General features: G+C 39.3%; 1 protein-coding gene across 1 annotated transcript; it reads left to right on the top strand.

The window, feature by feature from the left end:
* Window positions 1–2,278: 2,278 nt before the first annotated feature.
* Window positions 2,279–16,052, top strand: LOC126092105 (dynein light chain roadblock-type 2). The gene is made up of 4 exons (XM_049907537.1): window positions 2,279–2,560; window positions 2,641–2,719; window positions 15,447–15,614; window positions 15,737–16,052. Exons 1-4 carry the CDS (start codon window positions 2,558–2,560, stop codon window positions 15,778–15,780), a joined length of 294 nt encoding a protein of 97 aa, XP_049763494.1. The 5' UTR covers window positions 2,279–2,557; the 3' UTR covers window positions 15,781–16,052.
* Window positions 16,053–19,126: the final 3,074 nt, after the last annotated feature.

The raw sequence follows: 19,126 nt of genomic DNA, 5'->3' as shown, positions 1-19,126 counted from the left end.
CAGATGCCTGACTGAGATTCATTGGAAGAAGCCTAAGGAAGTGCAATCCGAAAACAAAGGAAGTAGTTTATAGTATGCTTGTTCGCTCACTGCTTGAATACTGCTCAGCGGTGTGGGATCCGTACCAGATAGGGTTGATAGAGGAGATAGAGAGGATCCAACGGAGAGCAGCGTGCTTCGTTACAGGATCATTTAATAATCGCGAAAGCGTTACGGAGATGATAGATGAACTCCAGTGGAAGACTCTGCAGGAGAGACGCTCAGTAGCTCAGTACAGGCTTTTGTTGAAGTTTCGAGAACATACCTTCACCGAAGAGTCAAGCAGTATATTGCTCCCTCCTACATATATCTCACGAAGAGACCATTAGGAAAAAATCAGAGAGATTAGAGCCCACACAGAAGCATACCAACAATCCTTCATTCCACGAACAATACGAGACTGGAATAGAAGGGAGAACCGACAGAGGTAGTCAAGGTACCGTCCGCCACACATCGTCAGGTGGCTTGCGGAGTATGGATGTAGATGTATATGTAGATATTAGACATATGCAATTCATCCTTATCATGTGGTGTCTTCCCACAGCAACTGAAAATGGAAAAGTAATACCCATATATAAAAGAGATGATCAGCAATGTATGGGTAACTATAGGCCTGTGTCTCTATTGTCAGGGTTTTCGAAAATTATTGAAAAACTGTTCCTTTCACAACTAACTACATTCTTTGTCAAGAATAATGTTATTTCTGGATGTCAACATGGTTTCAGACCACAGCAATCAACTGAAACAGCCACTTTCAATCTGATAAAACATGTCTTAAATGCAGTGGACAATCATAGAGATACCTCAGTTTTATTCTTAGACCTAACAAAAGATTTTGATGTAATTCATCATACTGTATTCCTGAGGAAGCTTGAGCGATATGGTGTAAGAGAGGATTAAATCATATTTGGAATATCGCTCTCAGGTAACTGAAATTAAAGACATAGAAGGTAATGAACTTGAGGTATATCTTTCATATCAATCTGGACTAAGTAATGGTGTTCCACAGGGCTCTATTTTAGGTCCCTTTCTTTGTTTGGTATACGTTAATGATTTTCCATCACACATTAGTGATTCTGAACCAGTACTGTTTGCAGATGACACCAGTCTATTGATTGAAGGGAATAACGAAGAAAATCTTACTCCATCTCCAAAAGATATTACAAAAGAAGTGTCTGAATGGTTTACCAAACAGGCTAATAGTTAATCCCCAAAAACGGTACTCATATATTTCCACACAAATCAAAATAAAAATGCGGCACAACATATATCGTGTATAGATAACCTAAACATTAGTGCTGTTAATGAAACTAAATTTCTTGAGATTCATGTCCAGGGAAATCTTAAATGGAACAGACATATCACATCCCTAAATTCAAAACTAGCAAAAATGAGCTATGTAGGAAGAATTCTTTGCAACAGTACTAATGCAGAAACAGTTGGGACTGTATACTTTGCTAGTGTACATTCAGTACTGAAGTATGGTATTATTTTCTGGGGAAATGTGCACCAGGCCATAACAGTTTTCAGGAAACAAACGGCAATTATAAGATTAATGAAACAAGTGAACTGCACAAAGGCATATAAACCTTTCTTTAAAGATCTAAAGATCTTACCACTTCCCTGCATTTATATACTGTAAGTAGTCATGCCTGTCAAAAAAAGTACACTGAGGATATCTCTTGTCTCAAAACAAAAGTGTCCATGATTACAGCACCAGGTCAGACAGTGAAATGCATGTTAATCATTGTCACACCACATTATGCCAAAAAGATGTATATCATGTGGGAACAAATCTATACAACAGCTTACCAAGACATATAAAATGTCTTACAGAACTACAGAGCTTTAAAAAGTCTGTCACAGCCTACTATCTGAAAAATTGCTACTATTCAATGTCACACAGTACCTTATGTAACAACAAATGTAATTTGTATCTTTAACTGTAGAAATAAGTTATAAATATACAGTATTTTTTTAAAAAATGTAATTATTAGCCGTATAGATCCAATATGTTATAAAAATTTACATAATGTATGTTTGAGGTTTGAAAAATGAATTCGTAAAAAGGTTTTGTGTCCAATATCCTTTGTACGATATATGTACTGAAAAAGAGATTTATGTGGACAAATAAATAATTTCTAAGGAGTCTAATTTTCGCTCTGCCAAACGTCTAACAAATAAGGGTCGAAGTATATTCTGTTATATTCTTTACTGCAGTTCTCTTTGGTTCTTGTAGTATCATAATAAATAAAGCATTCGACAGGAATATGAACTGTTACGGTCTCCTTCAACTTGTAGGAGGCTATGAAGCTACAAATTATACATGAGCTGGTCTCAGTGAGGATTCTTCGATATATATATCGCACAGGACGTTTATCGGAGTGAAGAGGATAGTCGATAACTTTAAAACTCCTTGCATTGTTGATTTGTTGTCAAGTACTGGAAGTATGTGCTAATGTCAGTGTCAGTGCTGTAAAATAATCGTAGTGGTGTGAAGTCCTGTACATTTATTACAATGGTACCCTTATATTTCTTATCTTCTTGGGCCATTTATTGGTGTCATTTATGTGTAACAATTATTATGTATTATTCTTTCAGGCCAGTGAAGTTGAAGATACCCTTAAAAGGATACAATCCCATAAAGGGGTAGTTGGGACGATTGTAGTGAACGCTGAAGGTAAGTGATTGTTAATATTGTAATGAAGTGTTTTGTTTGACTGGCAGAACTGTTCTTCATCAGCGTATGAATCATATACCGAAAAAGCACTGTTGGTTGCCGCTTGATACGACGGTTAATAATCATGTTATTTACTTTCTTCATTTTCTCAGTGTCAGACTTTTTAACCTTAAAATGAAGCAGAGAATAAAAATGTTTTCATTATTTTGTGAATATCTTTCCCAATGATGTGTTGTCGTTTTCTTTCAGTGTGTTAAGATTCTGCAAGTAATTTCCAAATAGGAATGTCTTTTCTTTTAAAGTATCATTCAACATACGTGCTAGGCATATGCATGTAACATCAGAATCCGCGGGGTGGTTTACTGCTTTGAAGCTTTTCATGAAGTAAAGTTACTTGATGTTGTTCAACATACAACGGTTCGAAATGTTTGTACTTGTTCGTGGTTCTCTTATGTAAGGAGAAGGATTGTGCTATCACTGTAATAGGAATGTGCATAAGCTGTGTGCCCCACATTTACCATTCACGCAATTACAGACAATGTAATGTATGATTTGAGAAAGAAAAGATTTAGATCTGATGTTCAGTCTGCTACAACTGGAGAAAGTCTTATGATGTAATGGAAATACTGTCACATCCACATAACTATTGTAGAGTCCATATTAGTTTTGATCAACCACACTGAGCATTTACAATACAACATCCTTGCCATGTTGGATACACCAGTTCTCACCCAGACACCAAAGTGAAGCAACATTGGGCTGTGTTATTACTTGGAAGTGTGACCAGTTAGGAACATCTGGTGTCACTGGCTCAGGAATATGCTTGTTGCTGAAGTGTAATCCAGAGAAAGACTGGCACCAGGCCGTTCAGCCATACGGCATTATTACTATTAGCATTTTCAGTGCTGTAAATGTGTCTTAATGGTTTCTGTCTGACATTTGTGCTGTCTGAATCAGAATAAGCCATTTGGTGGCACATAGTCAAGGGTATTTCATATTAGTTTTAACTTTCCTCCTTTACAACTGAATCAGAGATGCTGCTTTATAAGCATGACCGCATGCAGTGTATGGACAGTATAACTTCCCACAGATGGTGCTGAGAGTAATCCGTGCTCCCTTTGAAACCTACTCTTGTAGGATGGACAGCATTTAGAGCAAAAATGCATCACTGTTTTTATGAAAAAAGAGGTGACATGCAAAGGTAAATATTGTTTAAGTAATTTTATATAATAAAAACTAATGTTTTGTGGTTACAAAATATAGACACATTTACTAAATAAGGTTGACACCCAAATGAAACCAACTTTGACAGATTTCCACTGATATCTAGCTCCCAGCCTCCAGCATGAAGAGTGCAAAGCAGTGTTTTTAATGATTCCTCTGCTCTCAGTATCCCACATTAAAAGTGTGAAGCTATGTTTCAGGTCTGCTATGCCATGCACATGCCTTAATAGTTTTGATTTTATCATACTGACTTGGTGTGAACCATATTTAAGGGGCAGTTTGTGTTCTTAAAATATTGCGAAAGGATGTACTCTGCAAATATTGAACAGTCTTCCATATACTGCCCGATATCTTTGTTGGTGTGGCCCACTGATTTTTGCCATAGACCTGTGGAAGCACAAGACATACGCATAAATCATGCAGCCCCATTTTCTTCCTACTTCAGCAATAAAATCTGCTGAGCTGGGAAAAGTTAAATGAAAAAGGCCATAGAAAATGCATTGTCGCCTCGTGATGACTGGGTGTTGTGTGATGTCCTTAGGATAATGGCAGTGGCAGTTTTGTTCATGTGCCTGTCAGCTGCTCCGCACCTGAGTTGTATGGTAAGTGGTTATCTGTACTTCTTCTCTGGAGAAGTAATTTTCAAGAATGGCTCACGAGGTTCCGATAAGTTGCTTTCTCTGTATCTAAGCTACACAATCCAGAACCCCCTACCACTGCATGACTTGACTTGGTTGCCCCACTGTTCATGACTCCATACAGCTTTGCACTAGCATTGAAATATTGGCATTGGCTCTAGTGACTTACTGGTAATGATACAGGAGACTGTCACCACAACACACACTCATTACATTCATTAACATTGAGAGATGGCTGTTATCCACCAAACTAAGCAGAGAAGAAAACAACAGATCTGATAACTGGTTTCGCCATTCACAAATTATTTGTATATGTTGAGAATAGCAATAATGCCGTTCATCCCTCCATTAGTTTCTAGTGATGACTTCATCCAGAGCTGCATACTGCCTTTTACCAGTGGGAAATCTTCAATCTAGTTACATGAAGAAGTGGTTGTAGCTCTTAAGGTACCCATTTTAGAGCTCATGTTTACAAGCCTTTTTCCATTGAATGATAGTTCCTGTCGTATTCCTGAATATTTGACAATTTCTCCTGGGACACATTGTGTAGATTCACATGTTTGCAGTAGATACCAGTTATAAGTGCTGCTAATTTTCCTAAATATTCAGAGTACAGTATAACAGACCATTTTTAAGTCTCAACATTTGTAGATTATCTTTATAACTTCCACAGGCATATAATTTTAAAAATCAGACGCTACAAATAATTCAATACCTTCTCTTGGTGACAGTGCAGGTAATGTAATGGATGATGATAAACAGAAGGCCGAAATTCTAAACATAGCTTTCAAAAAATCTTTTATGGTAGAGGACTGCAGCACCATTCCCCCTTTCAGTTATCGAACAAATGCAAGGATGGCTGACGTAGTGTTTATTGTATCTGGGATTATGAAACAGTTAAGATCCTGCCAGGAAGGCATCTGGCCCAGACGGTATCCCCATAAGATTTTATGTTGACTATCTACAAATATAGCACCATTCTTATCCATCATCTATCAGAGATCATTGGAGCAGCGGAAAGTTCCATGGGACTGGAAGAAGGCCCAGGTCATAGCAATCTATAAAAGGGTAGAAAATCAGATGCACATAATTACTGGCAAATTTCACTGACATAGATTTGTTGTAGAATCATGGGACATATTTTGTGTTCAGACATAATGACCTTTCTAGACTCTGAGAAGCTCATCTGCAGAAACCAGCGCGGTTTTAGGGAACAGCGGTCATATGAGACACAACTGGCCCTCTTTGTGCATGATTTTACAACAGGTTCTAGATACTGGCTCCCAGGTTGATGCCATATTCCTCGACTTTCGAAAGGTGTTAGACTCAGTTCCACACTGTCACTTGCTCCAAAAAGTGCATGCTTACGGTCTATCTGATGGCATATGTGGTTGAATAGAAAGTTTTCTAACAGACGGAGAGCAGTATGTCGTCCTGAATGGAGAGGTTCCAACAGAAACAGCTGTACGATCAGGTGTGCCCCAGGGCAGCATAATAGGTCCACTGCTTTTTACGATTAACATAAATGATCTGGTTGATGGTATTGACAGCAGCATTAGACTGTTTGCCAATGATGCTGTAGTCTGCAGGAAAGTAGTATCATATGAAAGTTGTGAACAAATCAATGAGGATTTGCAGAAAATAAATGCGTGGTGTAATGACTGGCAGTTATCTCTCAATATTGGTAAGTGTAACCTACTGCGTATAACAAAGCAAAAATCCCCTTCAACGTAAGAGTACAAAATAAATGCCCAATCTTTTGGAAGTGGTAACATCCGTCAAGTATCTGGTTGCGACTGTTTGAAATTATCTAAAATGGAATGATCAAATTACACAAATAATGGATAAGGCAAACTCTAGATTGCGGTTTATTGTTAGAATCCTGGAGCGATGCAGTCCTCCAACAAAGGAAATTGCTTACAATACTTTAGTTCGTCCAGTCTTAGAGTATTGCTTGTCTGTGTGGGACCCTTACCAGTTGGGTCTGATTCAAGAGATTGAGAAGGTCCAGAGGAGAGCAGCAAGATTCTTGACTGATACATTTAGCCATCACGAGAGTGTTACAAATATCATAGAAAGTTTGAAGTGGGACACACTTGCAGATAGATGATGCGCTAAATGGAATGGGCTGCTCACTAAATTCCGAAGTCCGATCTTTGCCGAGGATATAGAGCATATTATTACCACCAACTTTCAAATCACGCAATGATCACCATCCAAATATAAGGGAAATTAGAGCTCGTACTGAGGTGTTCAGGCAGCTGTTTTTCCCTCGCGCGATCCGCAAGTGGAGCGGGGGGGGGGGGGGGGAATATGACTTCGGCATGAATAGTGCCCTCCGCCACACACCGCTTGCTAGCAGAGTATATATGTAGATGTATGGTATGAATCCTCCTACAGCACAGAGCATTCAACGGTAGTATGAACAACTCTTGAGAAACATGTTGTTAGTGTAAAGGCGCAAATCGCCGGGCCGTCTGTGTCTGACACAGATGTTGAATGCATCCACCATAGTTTCACAAAGACTCCAGAGAAATCCGTTCACCGTGCAATTGACAGCCCAACATGCCCCCGATCCTCCTAGCTTGTGTTGCATCGATGTTAACACATGAAGCCATACAAAATTCAGCTACTGCAAGCACTTCATGAAGGTGACAACAACTTGTGGAGCTCTGTAATTTTGTTCCTGCAAAAAGGAGGATGACAGTTTTATTCCACGCTCAGTGTTGAGTGACGAGGCAACTTTCCATTTAAATGTAAAGGTGAATAATGCGAGAATGTGGGGAACAGAACAACTACATGAAGTTGTATAACATGAGACAGATATCCAAAATTTAATGTTTTGTGCAGTTCGAATCACATATCTCAATATGCTTGATAACTTTTTTTTCCCCACAGTTGGAGACTGATTCAAATAACTTCATTTACCAACAGGATGAGGCACCGCCAAGCTAGCACCTGGAAGTGCGGGAACTCAGGATTACTGAATGACGGATCAGTCGCACTGGACCAAATGATTCAGCCTTACATTACTAGCCTCTAAGATCACCGTACCTGACTGTATGTGATTATTTCTTGTGGGGGGGCTTATATTCCCTTATGGTTTGCATCTGCAAACCTCTTTATCAGTACCCTTTTAACTACAGGAAAGTTCTGCATACAGCCACATGGCCAGGTAGTGGAGGTAAAAGCAGATCTTTGTTGTCAGTGCTGTTTAATAGAGCATCATTTGGTGTGTTTAAATTTGTTTGTGAGTATTTAAAATTCCAGCTGTGAAATATAGGCTGTGATTCGTTTCCTCAGTGATAAAGGCATGAAAGTGGCTAAAATTCGTCAGATCAGTGACTTTTATTGAGGAAACATTATGAGTGATGGGATGATATGGAAATGGATGGGAGCTTTGAAAGATGGCCATACAAATGTGCATGACTAGGAACTAAGTGGGCGACCTTCATCGATTACTGTCAGTTTGGCACAGAAAGCTGGTGAAAAAGTGAAAGAGAACAAAAACTTCACGATTTTACAGAACTTTTAAATTATCAAAGCTCATGCTGGATACCAAAAATGCTGACTGAGGACATTTAGCCAGTTCTTTGACTTGTCTGGAGTGGTACAGAGGGGAAGGTGATAAGTTTTTAAGCTAGATTTTTGCGGGTTACGAAACGTGGGTGGCTTACTTTGCACTTGAATCAAAGCAGCAATGCGCAGAATTGTGGCATTCAACATCACTACTATTTTTTGAGACAATAAGGGAATATCACTTGTGGATTTTTTGCCTCATGGTAACTCCATAAAATCTAAGGTTAATGTGAGAACTTAAAAAAAAAAAACACACTGTTAAATCCAAAACGTAAGGTGTGACATGCTGAGTAAGGGGATCACATTACTTCATGACAGTGTCTGAGGACATGTGGCCAATCAAACTCAAGAGCTGATTGAATCATTTTGCTGGGAATAACCTGTTCACCCTCTGTACAGCCCCTATCTAGCCCCCGGTGACTACCGTTTGTTTCTACATTTAAACACCAACTGGGTGATAAGTGCCATGATGATGATGAAAATGTCAGAATGGCCCTGTTCCATTGGTTATCTAATTGGACATATCTCTAAGAGGATGGTATTCAAAAACTGGTTCTATGATGCAATAAGTGCCTCAGTGTCAGTGGGAATTGTGTAGAAAAGTAGGTTAAAGTACAAGCTTTCATATAAAAATAAAATTGCTAAGTCTACTTGTTTTATTTTTATTGTAAAATGGTACTTAAAAATCATGCCTCGTATAATGCACCCTGGGGGCTCAGTTGTCTGTCGATGTGTCTAGAAGGATCATTTGAAATGTAGACACTGCACACTTGTCATGTTGCAGCAAGAAGAGTAATCAGCATGGGAAGTTGGTCACTGAACTGGTACACATCACTGCAGTATCATTTGGATGCAAGGAGCATAGAATGAGTTCTCTTCAGCATTGTGTGCAAGATTTGTCAAACACATGGTGATTTTTGTAGAGAGAATGTGGAAATGGCCTGGTAACAATAAATTCTCAGGAATTGTGTCCCATAGGTAGTAAACGGGGCCAGTAGCTTATATGGACGCAGGATGCCTCATTTTCAAGGGTAATATAGGAGCTTTTCAGTGTCAGGAATGGGTCCTCAAACCTATTGTCCAAACCTGCAGTCCACATTTTGGTGGTGGATTCTTCTTGAAAGATGAGAATGCAGATGCGTACTGTGCTCACCTCATGAACACCTTCCTCCAGGATACAGGGATCAACCAAATTGAACGGCGTGCAGTAATTGCTGAATGAGGCCTGTTGAACATAATTGGGACCACTTATAACCTGCAATGTATCATCACAAGAATCTTCTTCTCACACTTTATGACCTAAGGAGAGCCCTTGCAAAGCTTTGTACAGGCTTGAAGAGTGATGTCTTGTCCCCTTTGTTAGTAGCATACTGGGAAGGATTCAAGCACATTATGATGCACAGGGTGGAACAGCACAGTGTTGAATGTTAAAGAGCTGCAGATTTTGATTTCACAGATCTGCAATTTTAAAAATATTGCTTTTATATTGGCTTGTTTAAGGTAGGGAAGGTTAAAACGGGAGGAAAGATAAGTCAGACCCCAGGATGAAAGAGAGAATCTATCATTAAGATGAAGAGAGACATAGATGAAGGGGGAGGCTCTGACAGCTCCTCCTCCATCTTTGTCTCCCCTCATCCTCACAAGTGCCTCCCTCTCTTCCTGAGGACCAGGCGAACTGCCTTTCCTTTTTAATCTTCCCAGCTTTTGGAACTATTAGCCTTGTACGTCTGCATTTCTATAGGCAGTACTGAAAATTTTTCCTGCAGAGGGGAAGTACTGGCCTGCAGTTCTCTCATAATTTTATAGTTTCCTCAAGTGACTCTTCATTTTGATGGCACTATTGTTTTGTTTTTATCCCACAATACAGTTATTGATTTCAGATTCATAAGACTTATTTTTCCCTTCTCCCCATTAATCCAAGCCTACACATGTGTGCAGATATGCAGGTGGTGCAATTTTTTGTAGTTTGTATGCTGCAGTAGTAACTAATGTTACTGATAGTTGTGCTTTTACGCAGTTCAAATTTTAATATGTACATCCAAGAATGTGCCCTATTCATAGGCTTCTGTTCATGCTTTTCATTAATTGTTGCTGCTGACAATAACATGTGTTTTTGTGCTGTTAAGGGAGTTACTTCACAGGAATCACTTACTAATTCCTTGAAACATATTGACAATACTTCTGTCATTGTCTGTTTAATTGTAACACTTGTCACCCAGAAAAGTTACCATCTCTTTTTGATGTACTGAAAGCAAAAAGTCATGCACATGTACAAAACAAACAGGAGTATACCCAAAATTGAGTGCTGTGGGCTCCCACTGGTGATTAGTCCCCCCCTCCCCCCCCCTCCAGTATCATTTGGTTTATTCGTCACCACTTACTGCATTATTTTTGTTAAATACTACTCAAACCAATTGTTTCTAAACCCATTAATTTTTTCAAAAATGTGCTTCTGGTTTCATCTGCAGGTCAGTATGGTGCAAAGTTAACTATATTAGAAACTAAACCTATGTAGTGTATTTGCATTGAAACCAATAGTCGTGCATTGCTGTCTGTAGCTATGATCAGAATATAGTTTTAACACTTAACTAGTTGCATCATTTTTGGTACATGTTGAGTTTGTTTGGCTTGAAATTAAAAAATGAAAAAGAATATAGTATTCCTTTGCACCCTGAAATAACCATTTATAGTGTGGATTTTTATTCCTTTTTGAAAGAAAAAGATGATAGCTATGATTTTTTAAAGAACCTTTTAAATTCCAAATGACTGCTTTTTAAATAAAAGTTCCAGTAATCTGTTATCAAGTTATATAGAATAAAATGTTCATTCTTTATTGTCTTATTCGCAGGCTGTACAGGTACCTTTAGTGTGAGTTGTAAGTCTGCTTCTTCGACAATAAAGATTTTACTAAATACATATTTTTCAAAAATAAATACAGAAAATTTTTGACACTTCTGGAAAAACTTCTGGAGGGGGATACTTCTTGGCCAGTACAGTTTTCTGGATGTTTTGTTGCATACTCACACTTTCATGCGGGAACACTGTAGGTTCTACTGGGTAGCACCTGAATGCAAACCATGCATTCTGTGCAAGTATTCTGTCAGTTTGTGAACCGAGACCACAACAGTTAGCTGAAAGGTGAGCAAAGACTGCATTAGACAAACATTGATGGTAGGTAATAACAAAGCCAAAATGCAGCCCTACAGAGAACTGTGCAGTGCATGGTTATTGTCAGTACGTGGCAGCCGCCAACTCTGCCACAAGCATTTTGCCACATGACAACCATGGATATACTCTTCCACACTGTGCCTAGCTACATCACTGGATGTATGCGTAACTATAGCGATTCACCCATCAATATGTTTGTTGAATCTATGAGTGGGACCAGAACCATTGTGGACAGTGTGGGGAGGATAGGGCGGGCATGACCTGTTGCAAAGGCTGGGGTGTGGCTTCGAATGCCAGTGCAGAATCGGAGGAGGGGGGGGGGAGATTGATGTGCCTGGGTCCAGATCCACAGATACGGTTGATGGGCAGTGGATGATTACTCGAGAACCAGGAATTCTAGGCACCTACTACATGAATTTTGTCCTGGGACTGGACCTCGGATCAATGACTGAGTTTGCCTCAGATGGCGTAACTGTAGCTGGTGTGGTACCATTACCAGTGGAAGATGTCCCAACTTGTGGCCACCAGGACCAGGTGGCAGCTTCGGTGTTCAGTTTGATTTCTGCACCTGGACTGTGTGATACTTTTATAATTTTGCCATTAGACAGGTTAGATCAGCTGAATTTCCTTTTAGATGACAATACTGATCTCTCACAGTCCATGGAAATTGAAGCTTGAATTGCTTGGGAACTCTTCAAAGCCTTAGCAATACAGATAACAAACTTCAGAGAGAGAGAGAGAGATCTAATTGCAGTCACGTTTGAGCAGAAACTTCACTGTCTGGTCCTAATCTAATCACTTTGTCATGGAGTAATAATTGTGAGTTTGACGTTCGACAAGATTATGTAAACTTGCATTTTATTCGTTAGCTTGGTAGTTCTTTGATTCATGATGCATAACTGTCTGTGTTGCCTTATGATATCAAAGGAACTCTCAAAAGCAACCGACACATGCATTTTTGTAGCAAAATATTCACTTAAAAATGACTGAATAGTGGTGAGGGGCAGCACTGGCCACTTTTTGCGTAAGATAATAGATCTTTGGGTTTGTAGATAATAGAAAGGCTCTCTGTTGCTCAGGGCACATTCCTGAAAACGAAATGCTAAACACATTTGCTACCCTTCCCAGTCCTCTTGAGAATCATTGAATAACTGGAAAACCATGATTGCAAGAAGCAATTGTATACTTGCCGGATCCATCAGCTCCTGTACAATTTCAAGCTACTGCACAAGTTATTGTTTTCCAGAGCATGAATAACTGCTTGTCTATAGGGTTTGAAATACTCAGCAAAATAACCAGACAAGTCCTATTCCAGCACAGGATTGATTTCAATTCCAAAAAAATCTTCGCCACCATTTTTTGTAAGTTGTTTCTTCAACAACATGAATTTCATGAAGCAAAAATTATGTACAAATGAATCACAGAAGGTATACTTCAAAGGTGTGGAAATACACACAACAAAAACTTATACGGTGTGATACCTCTTGCCCTCTGAAAGTTTCTTGAATAACTCGCATATTAGTGTAGGGGAAGACTGTTGGTGGTTCAACTGGGAAGCACTTAAATATGAACCATGTTCGTTGCACACCCATATGCTGTTGGTTCATTCACTGAAAACACAACTGTGTATTGAATGGTGATCAAAGACTGTACCTATCAGCATAACATTGATAGTAGGCAACAACAAAGTCAAAATTGCAGTCTAGGAGACTGCCATCAGCAGTTAGACCATAGCACTTGCTGCAAACATTGGCTGATTGCAACAAGTGACATGTGGGGGCCCATGGCATGGTTAGCTAGGGGAAAAATATACTACCTGTAGGAAAATTATATGCACTTGCGGGGAAAAGAGAAGCTACTGCATGAATATCAAGAGCTCAAATAGAAAACAGTTACTGAGGAAAGAAGGGAAAGGTGCAAAGGGTATATAGAAGGTCTATACAAAGGAAGTGAACTAGTGTTTGGGAGAAAGATTCAGAAGGGAGGGTTTGTGAATGAGCCATTGAAATTGAGCATGTTGTGATTAGCAACGTGTGCTACTGGGTGGCCAACTCTACTTTTGGCACAGTTTGGCAGTGGCCATTCATTCAGTTGAATTCCTGGTTACTTGTCATGCCCATGCAGAAAGCTGTGCAGAGACTGCAGTAAAAATGGTATGTAGCATGATTGCTTTTATAAGTTTTTCTGCTGTGTTGTATCATCAGGCTTTTTCTCCTCAATACCAGCTTTTCTGAACTACATAGATGGGAATTGTCCTTGCAACACACCTTCATCCCTGCAATGCTCCTGGTCTGGTCTCCACTAGCGCACTGCCCACATCAACCTCCTCCTTGGCTCAGGATTGTAACTGTATCCAGCTTTCACCCACATCCTCTTCCCCAAAGTCCCGCCTTTGTGTGTTCTGTAACCCCCTCCCAGTCCACTCTTCCATGTCGTAGTCATTGTGTACTGCATGAATTCAGTGGTGCCCGTATGTTGCATTCCTACATCATGCACCTGCTGCCTCTCCCTTTCACATTCATATCCCACACACATGCTGCCTCCCTCAGAGCTGTCAGCCACCCTCCCACCCTCTGGCTCTCCTGTCTCCCTTCTCAAACTTGACCCAACACAAACCCTCTTCCTAGCATGTATACACATGGGCCTGGGTGTGCATGCACATGCTCTATGTTGAGAAAGGATTCATACGAAAGTTAGTAAGTTTCTAGTCTTTGTTTATGTGCTTCTCAATGACTCAGTGCCTCTTCTATATGGGAAGACAGCTGAACGTAACTGTGCATTATCACTCATTAACATCACTTCCCTGCCACCATCATTTACCAGTGATGCAAGGTAATGCTGTGGAGTTGCCTAATTCACACAGATTCAGCAAGGCCTTAATGACCATGTTGTTGACCAGCATTGTACCACTACCATCGCCTTCTACATCTACATCTGTACTCTGCAAATCACTCTGCAGTGCATGGTGGAGAATATGTCCCAATGTACCAGTTATTAGGGTTTCTTCCCATTCCATGCCCATAAGGAGTGCAGGAACTATGATTGTTTAAATGCCTCTGTGCCTGCCTTTGAACAAATACCAAGATCCTGTCTCCATTGTGAGCTTGAAATATTTTTGAGCCCCCAAAAAAGGCCATCCTTAGACTGTGAACATAAAACTTAAGACTAATGCTTCAATCATCTCTCTGTATCACTTACCAATTTTGCACTCGAATAGTTACCAGCACTGTTCATGTCTACCTGCTGTAATTTGAATCTGCAATTCCTCAGCAAGTAGTATTAGTAATTTTTCAACAGCATGGTAGTTGTTAGTTAGCAATAACATTGATTTAATTTCAGTGTGATTCTGTTAGTTCAGTTAACACATGATTTACCTGTTATGGTGATATAATGCAATTGGCAAATGGTGAATTCATATTAATTTTGTAAAGACCGATTCCAGTCTCCATTTAGTCACCTTGATTTAGGTTTTCCATGATTTGTGTTAGTTGTATTGAGCAATTTTTATGGTTCCTCGAGCAAAGTTATGACTGCTTTTCCTTTTGTCTTTGGCCCCTAGGGTAAGAGTTCAATACCGTTTTGGTGAACATTTCTCCAATATTACTTCCACATGCAACGACATTGTGTAATGCTGAGTTCAAAAAAGAAATGTTTCAGCTTTTCAAATAAATAGTGTGTTTAATTAAAAAAAAGTGCCTTTGTATTGGTACACCCTTTATTTCCAAAAATGAGTTTTTGGTGTGATGTAGCATTAGGAAGTGCCATTAGTGTATACCCTAAATAAATGATATTAAAATAAAAGGAGCTGTTGGAACGCATCAGTGTTGGGTTTCATAAGTATGCAGAAATGGTGTGTGTACCTATAGATACAAAAATAAAATTGCAGACCACATTTACCAGCAGCACCATGTGTATGATGGTTGTCATCCTTGCTCAACACAATTTGTTTGGAATTCAGTGGGTGGGAAAAGGTTTTTATGCCCCCCCCCCCCCCCCCTCTGTTTCTTTCAATCTTTGTCATATTTCTGCTACCTGTGTATGTTGAAATGTCAGAATGTGTTACTAAACTGACAGAGGGAAGAGCCATCATTACAAAATTAGTTTGTTCTTATTTCCAGGAATTCCTATTAAGACGACAATGGACAACACAACTACTGTTCAGTATGCGGGACTGATAAGCCAGTTGACAGACAGAGCTCGCAGTGTTGTTAGAGATTTAGATCCTACCAATGATCTTACTTTTCTTCGGATACGGTCCAAAAAACACGAAATATTGGTAGCGCCAGGTGAGAAACCAAATTTAAACACGATTTGTTTTACACTGCAATGATATAAATTTTGAATAAATTGTTGAGTAGTTACTGTTTTGAAATGTTACTCTTTTGTTTTCTTTTTTTTTTTTTTCCAGACAAGGAATTCATTCTTATAGTAGTGCAGAATCCAACAGAATGAACTGCAGGCCAAAGTGGTGTAATCTGGCACAGTGTGTGTTCATCAGTGTTCCTGAACACAGTTTTAATCTGTTGCAGAACTTCACTCACAAATAATTTACTGGAATATATTCTTGTTGCATTTGCTGCAACATGATCCTTAACATTTTTGCAAGCTTTACTCATTATTTATTGCCATATGCTGATTTTGCAAAATAATGGAAAATGATTTATGTGTATTTCTGTATTCTGTTAGCATTTTTACTGATAAAATAAATATCATGTTACCATATACATTCTTAGGAGTACCAGCTACTGATCTGTGCATTTGTTGAATAGCCACTGTATTCTTAAGCTTTAAATAGTAAGATGTCACTCAAACTAATGCATGATCATGAACCATTGTTGATGAACGGATGTTGAAGCCCAGCATGCATATTGACTTCCAGATGATTCTCAACGAGTTAAGAGTGCAGTACCTTAGATTTTGTGTTGGTATAGTGGAAGTGTGGTAGCTGTAAAATTTTTAAAATGTGTAATGCAGACAAACAGCTAGTAAATGTTTACCTTCATCTGTGTACTACAGTTTGCAAAACATTTTATTACAATATTAATTTCTCTCACTTTGCCTACCAGTGCGTTTAAGAGAGAAATTAATTTCACATCTGTTTGGAGAGATTGAAACCATGTTGTTGTTGTGGTCTTCAGTCCTGAGACTGGTTTGATGCAGCTCTCCATGCTACTCTATCCTGTGCAAGCTTCTTTATCTCCCAGTACCTACTGCAACTTACATCCTTATGAATCTGCTTAGTGTATTCATCTCTTGGTCTCCACCTACGATTTTTACCCTCCACGCTGCCCTCCAGTGCTAAATTTGTAATCCCTTGATGCCTCTGAACGTGTCCTACCAACCGGTCCCTTCTTCTGGTCAAATTGTGCCACAAACTTCTCTTCTCCCCAATACTATTCAATACTTCCTCATTAGTTATGTGATCTACCCATTTAATCTTCAGCATTCTTCTGTAGCACCACATTTCAAAAGCTTCTATTCTCTTCTTGTCCAAACTATTTACCATCCATGTTTCACTTCCATACATGGCTACACTCCATACAAATACTTTCAGAAATGACTTCCTGACACTTTAATCTATACTCGATGTTAACAAATTTCTCTTCTTCAGAAATGCTTTCCTTGCCATTGCCAGTCTACATTTAATATCCTCTCTACTTTGACCATCATCAGTTATTTTGCTCCCCAAATAGCAAAACTCCTTTACTACTTTAAGTGTCTCATTTCCTAATCTAATACCCTCAGCACCACCCGACTTAATTCGACTACATTCCATTATCCTCGTTTTGCTTTTGTTGATGTTCATCTTATATCCTCCCTTCAAGACACCATCCATTCCGTTCAACTACTCTTCCAAGTCCTTTGCTGTCTCTGACAGAATTACAATGTCATCGGCGAACCTTAAAGTTTTTATTTCTTCTCCATGGATTTTAATACCTACTCCAAATTTTTCTTTTGTTTCCTTTACTGCTTGCTCAATATACAGATTGAATAACATCGGGAAGAGGCTACAACCCTGTCTTACTCCCTTCCCAACCACAGCTTCCCTTTCATGTCCCTCGACTCTTATAACTGCCATCTGGTTTCTGTACAAATTGTATATAGCCTTTCGCTCCCTGTATTTTACCCCTGCCACCTTTAAAATTTGAAATAGAGTATTACAGTCAACATTGTCAAAAGCTTTCTCTAAGTCTACAAATGCTAGAAACGTAGGTTTGCCTTTCCTTAATCTTTCTTCTAAGATAAGTTGTAAGGTCAGTATTGCCTCACGTGTTCCAGTATTTCTACGGAATCCAAACTGATCTTCCCCGATGTCGGCTTCTACTAGTTTTTCTATTCATCTGTAAAGAATTCGTGTTAGTACTTTGCAGCTGTGGCTTATTAAGCTGATTGTTCGGTAATTTTCACATCTGTCAACACCTGTTTTCTTTGGGATTGGAATTATTATATTCTTCTTGAAGTCTGAGGGTATTTCGCCTGTTTCATACATCTTGCTCACCAGATGGTAGAGTTTTGTCAGGACTGGCTCTCCCAAGGCCGTCAGTAGTTCCAGTGAAATGTTGTCTACTCCGAGGGCCTTGTTTCGACTCAGGTCTTTCAGTGCTCTGTCAAACTCTTCACGCAGTATCGTATCTCCCATTTCATCTTCATCTACATCCTCTTCCATTTCCATAATATTGTCCTCAAGTGCATCGCCCTTGTATAGACCCTCTATATACTCCTTCCACCTTTCTGCTTTCCCTTCTTTGCTTAGAACTGGGTTTCCATCTGAGCTCTTGATGTTCATACAAGTGGTTCTCTTATCTCCAAAGGTCTCTTTAATTTTCCTGTAGGCAGTATCTATCTTACCCCTAGTGAGATAAGCCTCTACATCCTTACATTTGTCCTCTAGCCATTCCTGCTTAGCCATTTTGCACTTCCTGTCGATCTCATTTTTGAGACGTTTGTATTCTTTTTTGCCTGCTTCATTTACTGCATTTTTATATTTTCTCCTTTCATCAATTAAATTCAGTATTTCTTCTGTTACCCAAGGATTTCTACTAGCCCTCATCTTTTTACCTAATTGATCCTCTGCTGCCTTCACTAGTTCATCCCTCAAAGCTACACATTCTTCTTCTACTGTATTTCTTTCCCCCATTCCTGTCAATTGTTCCATTATGCTCTCCCTGAAACTCTGTACAACCTCTGGTTCTTTCAGTTTATCCAGGTCCCATCTCCTTAAATTCCCACCTTTTTGCAGTTTCTTCAGTTTTAATCTACAGGTCATAACCAATAGATTGCGGTCAGAGTCCACATCTGCCCCTGAAAATGTCTTACAATTTAAAACCTGGTTCCTAAATCTCTGTCTTACCATTATATAATCTATCTGATACCTTTTAGTATCTCCAGGGTTCTGCCATGTATACAACCTTCTATCATGATTGTTAAACCTAATGTTAACTATGATTAAGTTGTGCTCTGTGCAAAATTCTACCAGGCGGTTTCCTCTTTCATTTCTTAGCCCCAATCCATATTCACCTACTACGTTTCCTTCTCTCCCTTTTCCTACACTCGAATTCCAGTCACCCATGACTATTAAATTTTAGTCTCCCTTCACTATCTGAATAATTTCTTTTATTTCATCATACATTTCTTCAATTTCTTCGTCATCTGCAGAGCTAGTTGGCATATAAACTTGTACTACTGTAGTAGGTGTGGGCTTCGTATCTATCTTGGCCACAATAATGCGTTCACTATGCTGTTTGTAGTAGCTTACCCGCATTCCTGTTTTCCTATTCATTATTAAACCTACTCCTGC

Source organism: Schistocerca cancellata, chromosome 7 (assembly GCF_023864275.1).
Source record: "Schistocerca cancellata isolate TAMUIC-IGC-003103 chromosome 7, iqSchCanc2.1, whole genome shotgun sequence".
Classification (NCBI taxonomy): domain Eukaryota; kingdom Metazoa; phylum Arthropoda; class Insecta; order Orthoptera; family Acrididae; genus Schistocerca; species Schistocerca cancellata.
This window is presented reverse-complemented; position numbering and strand designations above follow the sequence as displayed.

What these genes read in the sequence shown, in the direction of transcription:
- LOC126092105 (XM_049907537.1), top strand. An exon ending in GATTGTAGTGAACGCTGAAG is followed by an intron (nt 2,720 to 15,446) that starts GTAAGTGATTGT and finishes TCTTATTTCCAG; the next exon opens with GAATTCCTATTAAGACGACA. An exon ending in CGAAATATTGGTAGCGCCAG is followed by an intron (nt 15,615 to 15,736) that starts GTGAGAAACCAA and finishes TTTTTTTTCCAG; the next exon opens with ACAAGGAATTCATTCTTATA.